We start from the raw sequence: 7,847 nt of genomic DNA on the forward strand, positions 1-7,847 counted from the left end.
TTCAAACAACTAAGATGGCCAGTTAACACTGAAGACAGCTGCTCCCTTCTTTCTCAGTCTCTGTAGTCACTTCCCCATCCATGCCCCATCCTGGCAAGACCAAGCGTTGTTTGTTCGTCCACAACCCCGCTATACCATGAACCATGTATGGGTCGCCGTCTGTTCCATGACCTGTTCCCGGACCCCTGCTTGACATTTGGAGACAGAGAAATGGTGCAATTCTATAGATTAATCCTCCTCTGTGGCTGGGTCCTTGCACAGCCTTGGCTGCCTTGCACCACCCACGCCTTCACCCTTCTCTACATAGAGTCAGATTCAAGATTGCTGTCTCCTAGGCCCATCCTAGAAATACAGACAAGCCATTCGGAATATGTTTTTCCTTTATCCAAAGCTAATCTGTGAAAGTTTTTGAGTGCTAGATACCATCTTCCAAATTCACTGATTTATTTTTTAATTACTAAATAGGTCTTCTAATACTACCTGTATGAAGCACTGACTAAGACACTGTTGGGGAAATCGGTACATGTACAAAATAAAGATGCTTCCATTTATATATGATACATGTATGTGTGCACATCATAAATGTGTATGTGTGTATGATGTAGCTGGAAGAGTCAAGAAAGAAAAACCCACCCACCGGCCAAACAATTGCATCACTCTAGGTCACATGTGAAAATCCTTTATTGTTGAGTAAAGAGAGACATCATATTTTTAACAAAGGACACTCCAGAAACCCCGAGGAAATGTATAGTCAATGTCCACTGGGGCCGAGGATGCTCACTCTGCAGTTTCTACATCACAGCAGGATAGAGGGATGGAGAAGGCATTAAAGCACAGCCGTGTTACAAGAATGGGGGAAAGAAAGGGAAGGAGGAGCGTGTGCAGCTGGCAGTTGGGAGAGTGTAACAGGTGTCTTCATGATGCAGCCCAGGGGTCCAGAAGTAGAGAGCTGAGGACCAAAAAAAATGAAATCACATGCTCTGTCTTGTAAAATTCCCACCGACCACCAGCTGGGGAAGTAGGGGTATGTGAGTGGGGGGGGAGATATGTAAAGGGAGGAAAAGAGAACAGAAGAGAACAGAAGTCTTAGCCCTCAGCTTTCCCTGTAGCCTTTGAACTAGAGGACTGAACCCTTCTAACCACAGGAGCTTGCCCTTTCCCCGTTCTGTGTTTACTGTGCTACTTAGAAACACCCCTGTGCATGGTCTGTGGGTCCCTACACTAGATTCCTATCCTACTCGCATCCCCATGAGCCAGGAATACACATAGCCCTATCCAGTGTGCTCTGGTGCTAATGCTCCCCCCAGGCTCACCCATGGCCTCCTCTTTCCAGAAACCTCCCAGAGAAAGCACAGGCCCAGGGATCACCTCCTGTGTTAGCAGTTTCACATGAATGAAATAAGATGACACAATGATCTGTGTTGCTCCGTCTCATCTAATCTTAAATGCCAGGCCCCGGGGACTTGACGTGCTGTTCCTCCTGGCGCCTCGCGGGTTGAGAACGCTCCATCAGTGGTGAGATTATGCAGGCTGCGATTATGCCAGCGGCCCCTCTGAAAGAGCCTGGATTCACCAGCGAGCATTAAAAGAAGGTTTCTACAATGCACTTGTTTTCACCATTTGTATAAAATACTACGGCAAAATTGCACTGTAATTATCTTTATGGCCGATGCAGAGCGCCGGGGAGAGTGTGTCATCCAGATATAGCTGCCCGTGTAATTATCTGGCGGTCGCAGCACTGAAATAAGCATCTAATGAGAGCAAAATGATACGGTGAGTACCGTGTAATCAGTGAGTTACGGTTATTACGGCTGCGTGGCCCTCTCGCCCGACCGAGCGGGGCCAGACCCGGTCTCGGGCCCAGGGGCCGTGCGCCCGCAGCCCAGGCTGCCGTCGAGCGGGGGAGCAGGAGTCTCCCCGTGGTCACCCGGCTCCCACTCCCGCGCTTTCTCCCCCACACCTGCTCCTTCAGAGCTACTGCAAAGAAGCTGTGGGCTGGGCTGCAAGGCCTGGGGGGAGCTGGGGCTGCGACAGCCCTTCCGTGCTGTGACTAGACGCTTCCCCGGGGACTCGCCGACCCAGGGACCAAGCGAGACATCCGTCAGCCCACCCGAGCCCAGGGTCCAGCCCAGACAGCTCCACGCAGACAGACCAGAGCCCGCCAGGGGCGACACTGGGGCTCCCCCGCCTCCGGACTGATCCCAATGCTGCCAACACACAGCCTGTGCTCCGTGTGCCAGGCCCTGTCCTGAACACTTTACCTACGATCCGTCCTCAAAACCACAAGCCTGCAACCTAATATGACCCTCATTTCTCAGATGAGGAACCTGTGGCACAGGAGGGTTATGTAACTTGGCCGAGGGGACACAGCCAGGGAGCTGCAGATCCCGGATTCAAACCCAGGCTATGCTCTAAGGAGTTAGGCTACGTGGAGGTACTGAGATATGGTTTCTGGTTACTCCCCATTAAATTTCAGAGTTCCTTGCATTTCTTCCTAAATCACGCTTGTGACGAATTACACACTAGACCCAGTCACCCGAGATCTGAATGATCCACACAGTTTCTGCCTACCTAGGAGGCCGAACACTCAACCCCTGTGAGTTGGATGTGGTGCCTGTTACTACCGGGTGCTGCTACCTCCAGCTTGTACAAGACGATTCAAGAACGGAGCCCGAACAACAGGAGCTGACCATCCGAGAAGCCACAGGGTCAACCCCTCGCTCCCGTGGCCCACCACCTCTGCCTACTCGGGAGTCAGCCAGGGTCCGTGACTCAAGGGAAACAGGGGCGTGTGTGCGTGCATGTGAGTTCGGTGTTCTTGCAGACAGGTACGCAGCTCTGGGGGCTGGCGTGTTGGACCAACAGTGTGCTGGCCGCTGGCCATGTATTTTAGGGCAAATTTATGACTATAAATGCCTGTAGCATCAGACAAAATGTCTCTCCGGCTCCTCCCCCTTACACACGCACAGTCCCCTCTCCTAACCAATAATCCTTACCTTATTCCGCACTGGGGGGATACTGGAGGGTGCCAAAGCTGGGGACCTTCTCTTGGTTTACATCAACAGGAGTGTCTGAGGTAAAATAAACAGTGTAGTTAGGAGGGGTTTTTCTGAATGTGACCTTCACCCTGACCCAGTATCAAAGGGCTAGCCATAAAAAAAAAAAAAAGGGCTAGCCATGAAGGGCAGCATCGGGAGACAGAGTCAGAAAACAGAGGCATGCTGTGTTTGGGAGATGGGGGCAAGAACAGCTCCCACCCCTCCAACTCCTTCCCAGCTGCAGCAGGACGACTATCTTATGAAGGTCTCCCCGTTGTGTTCCCAGGGACATCTGGACTGTGGCTCCAACCTGATTGGGTAGAAGGGCTGAGGAGCCCTCACTATAGCTAAGAAAAGTCCTGTCTTTCCCTCTGGTGACAAGTATGAGGCACTTGACTTCTGCCGAATCTTTGCTAGTACCCTAACCCCTCCCACTGTGCCCTCACACGCTCCTACCTGGCTGGATGTTCCTCTTGCCCATAAGTCCCACGAAGAAGTCATGCATGTCACCTGTAGAAGAAGGGCCGACGTTGCCAACAGTGATAATGAGGGTAGGGGAGTGTCAAGACTTCCAAGATTGGGTTTCTTGGGTCTTTATCATGCCACAACTGGACTCCCCAGTCAGCAGGCTATTAGCCACCCTCTCTTCCCACCTCACCCTCTCCACAGTGCAAGAATTCTCTGCCCCACCCCCCCAGGTGTCTGGCTTAGAGTCTTCACAGCCACCAAGAGGTTCTCTTGCTTCTCAAAGACCAGCTGATGGAGAAAGAGTCCACCCCGCTCATCACACCTGTTTCCTCCTGGTACCCAGTGGAGCCCATAAGCCCATGCCCTGGTGCCCATGAGCTGTTGCAGCTGGCATATTGTTTGTGCCAGCTGAGACAGGGCCAGTCAGAATGGCCACTGGGCCCCATGCCCATGGAGCTCTAGCAAACGGTCAGCAGAGACAGGGAGGGAGAAGAGGCTACTCACGTTTCTGGGGAAGTGGTGATTCCTTAGGATCTGTGAAAGCAAGAAGAGTGTGTCATTGGGGAATGGAACCTGGAAAGGAATGGTCAGAGGGTGTTCAGAGCACAACCCCCAATTATTCACCAAGCCGTCGCCCGTCTCCATCCCACCTGAAGGCTCTTCTCAAGCCTATTTAATCATCAGAATCCTGCCCCCCATCCCCTTCTCCCCAGGGCTGCTTCCTACCCACACTAGCCTTGCTCAGCATTTTGAGCAATCCTTCCAGAGAGACTGAGCCGCTGTCATAGAGCTTCCGGAGCAATGACGGGGGCAACTGGTAGAGGTCCGAGTCCTTTTAAGGGACAGAAACAAAGAGGGCTGAGGCAGGAGGCTCACACCTGATCCATTCACCCCTCCCCACAAACCATGGCCTCTTCTTGAGCCCATTACAATTGAACCCGACATCCTGTATCTTTTGGGATTTCTTCTGGTTTACAATGGAAGAGAAGTGGGCTCTCAAAGTGTGGTCGGGGACCAATAGCATCAATAGCACCACTGCCATAGGCTTCTTAGAAATTCCTAATCTGCATCTCCGTCCTACCTGAGACCTACCGAGAAGATCTGCATTTCAACCCGGCCCCTGCGGTTATTCACCTGCACAACAAGATTGGAGAAGTAGGGGTAGAAGGAGCACATCGGGCATCCCTGTAGGCACACCAACTGTCCCAGTTTGCCTAGGACTCTGAGCTTTCCTGGGATATGGGCTTTTCAGTACTTAAACGGGTGGTCCTGGGAAAATTGGGATGGTTGGTCACTCTATCTCCCAAGCTCAAAGGGGACTGCGTCTTGGGGCTCTCTCCCAACTGCCTCCACCTCCCAGTGAGAAGGGCCATTGGCTCTGCTCTCCTTGGCACATCAGGAGCCAGTTTCCTGGGGATATGGTTGCCCTGCTATATGAGGGAGCCACAAAGTCCGCCACTTTCAAGAAAGGAAAGGACAAATAGATAAATTTATTTATTTATCTTCTCCCCCACAAATAAACCTCATTCTGGACCTGCTGCCAGGCAGGGGCTCTTCATTGTGTTGGTGATTTTTTTTTTAGCAGTTTGGGCACCGCAGGATGGTTGGTGGGCACACACCCCACAGCCAGTTAACTGCAGCTGCAGAGAGATGATGCCAATGATCACGTTCGGAGATCCTCACCTTAGTCTCAGCAGTGCCTCCCTCTCCAGAGCCCAGCTGTCCTTGGGCTGCCGAGCACAGAGCACATCTACACAGGATGCACCCCTGCACACACCAACCCCGTCGCCCAGCACACATACCTCCTACCCTCTCCTCACCCCCACTTCCCCCGTCCTCACACAACATTGGGGAGAAGGGGTAGGATGACAACCTCTCCCTTTCATTGACCAAGGGGGACCAGGTCTTGAAGTAAGCTTGTCTTAGAAAAATATATCCAAAAAAAAAAAAAAAGAAAGAAAAAGAAAAATATATCCAGGGGTGCCCAGGTGGCTCAGCGGTTGAGTGTCTGCCTTTGGCTCAGATCATGATCCCAGGGTCCTGGGATCGAGTCCCACATCTGGCTCCTCCTCGCAGGAAGCCTGCCTCTCCCTCTGCCTGTGTCTCTGCCTCTCTCTCCGTGTTTCTCATGAATAAATAAATAAATAAATACAATCTTTACAGAAAGAAAGAAGAAGAAAGAAAGAAAGAAAGAAAGAAAGAAAGAAAGAAAGAAAGAAAGAAGAAAGAAAAATATATCCAGATATTCCGACTCTCTCCAGATGAAACTTTGGACTCCAAACATAATGTCCAATGCATACTTGGCATTCCTTGTGTATTTTTTTTAAGATTTTATTTTTTTTATTTTTTATTTTTTTATTTATTTACGATAGTCATACACAGAGAGAGAGAGAAGCAGAGACACAGGCAGAGGGAGAAGCAGGCTCCATGCACCGGGAGCCCGACGTGGGATTCGATCCCGGGTCTCCAGGATCGCGCCCTGAGCCAAAGGGAGGCGCTAAACCGCTGCGCCACCCAGGGATCCCTAAGATTTTATTTTTAAGTAATCTCTACATCCAATGTGGGGCTGGAACTCAAGCCTGAGATCAAGAATCGCATGCTTTCCCCGACTGAGCCAGCTGGGTGCCACTATTTTTTTGTATTTTTGAAGTGGTTCTAGTCTTTTGGATCCAGTGCAACAGCCACCACCTGTAAGTCTGCGTGCCTATCATGCCCTGGGATGCGTAGGGTTGAAGACTGACTCCTCTCTTTACCCTGCATATGGCTTCCTAGGCAGCCACTTTTCCCAAATTGTTCAAATATCCTGCCCAGGGATCCCTGGGTGGCGCAGCGGTTTGGCGCCTGCCTTTGGCCCAGGGCGCGATCCTGGAGACCCGGGATCGAATCCCACGTCGGGCTCCCTGCATGGAGCCTGCTTCTCCCTCTGCCTGTGTCTCTGCCTCTCTCTCTCTCTCTCTCTCTGTGACTATCATAAATAAATTTAAAAAAAAAAAAAAAAAACAAATATCCTGCCCACCTCCTGTAATGAGATGCTAAACTGATCCTAGCTGGAGAGGCAGTTGGACTTCACACACTGAATTTGTAATAAGTTCCACCTATAATCATCTTAAAAGCATGTGTACCAATCTAATTGCTGTCATTTCAAAATCTTAAAAAGAGGAACAGAGGCTCTTACAGACGTGCCTAGAGACACCCTCTGATGGATACATAACTCAGGTAGCCCCAAGCTGCCTCCCAGCCTCCCCTCAACAGCCACGGGCCAGGCAGAGTGCAGCTCTCTGCCAGGTGGGCACTGCAGAGGGGCGCCTTACCTTGCTGTGGCCCCCACCAGGCACCACTTGCTCCTGTGAGTCCTCACAGACAGCCCCAAAACTGGAAGCCAGGCTGATGGCCAGGATGGCTGCAAACAGCAGGGCACTCCGCATGGTGCCTAGGAGGGCAGAGGGTCGGGACAGGAATGAGGGGAAGAGGTTACAACACAGATGCAAATGCAGGAGACAGTCGGCACCTGTCCTGAGCCTGCTTCCCCAGCGCCCCCTCTCTCTGGCCAAGCCCTGGTCTGGGGGAACATCTCTGAGCAGGCAGGCCAGCCCCTGGGCTCAATTGCCCTGCTCCCCCATCACGCATCTCCCGACGCTGAGCACCTGGCAATGGGCAATGTGGCAATAGTGCCAGACTCTCGTCTCCAAGCAAGAGAGATTCGCAGGACACGCACGGTCTGGTCTGTCTTCTTAGTTAGCCTGAGGAGGGACTCGGGACTCTGCTTTCCAGCACCAGGTAACCCAAGACTTAGGCAAAAGTTTCTAGGATGGGAGCAGTCTGAAGCCACAGGCTCCAGACAGTCCTGGTTCTCTGCCCCTGCGGGTGCTTTCTGCTCGTCCCAGGGCCCTGCTCCCGGATCAGAGGCCCCACCTCTGTTCCCTCGGGTCCTTTATCCTCTCCCAGCTCTGGCCTCTGGCCTCTGGCGCCAGCCCCAGCCCATCCAACATTCTCCCACTGGTGCCTACCTGTGGAGCAGTTCTGAGCCGAGGGCAGCTGGTCTAACAGGATGGGGGGCCAGCCGGGAACACTGGCCACTGCCCACGCACAGCACACCGCCTGGGTGGAGAGAGCCCAAGTGGAGGGGATCTGAGGATGTGGCAGGAGCTTGTGGCTCCCAGATAAAGGCTCTGGGAGGGTCTGGGGGAGCCGGGGGAGGGGCTGTGAATCACCAATCCCAGGGTGGCTGGAGGGGAGGGGGGAGGCTGGTGGAGAAAAAGGAGGATATAGGCTGCAGACACACACACACACACACACACACACACACACACACACACACACCCCACACACCCCACAAACCCT

General features: G+C 52.4%; 1 protein-coding gene across 1 annotated transcript; it reads right to left on the reverse strand.

Moving 5' to 3' along the window:
* Positions 1–663: 663 nt before the first annotated feature.
* On the reverse strand, positions 664–7,691 carry TAC3 (tachykinin precursor 3). The gene is made up of 7 exons (XM_026001681.2): positions 7,514–7,691; positions 6,818–6,936; positions 4,233–4,338; positions 4,011–4,040; positions 3,495–3,548; positions 2,997–3,071; positions 664–949 (listed from the first exon to the last, which is right to left on the reverse strand). The coding sequence occupies exons 2-6, from the start codon at positions 6,929–6,931 to the stop codon at positions 2,998–3,000; spliced, it is 378 nt and encodes a 125-aa protein (XP_025857466.1). The 5' UTR covers positions 6,932–6,936; positions 7,514–7,691; the 3' UTR covers positions 664–949; position 2,997.
* Positions 7,692–7,847: the final 156 nt, after the last annotated feature.

This window comes from Vulpes vulpes, unplaced genomic scaffold (assembly GCF_048418805.1).
Source record: "Vulpes vulpes isolate BD-2025 unplaced genomic scaffold, VulVul3 u000000674, whole genome shotgun sequence".
In the NCBI taxonomy this organism is placed as follows: domain Eukaryota; kingdom Metazoa; phylum Chordata; class Mammalia; order Carnivora; family Canidae; genus Vulpes; species Vulpes vulpes.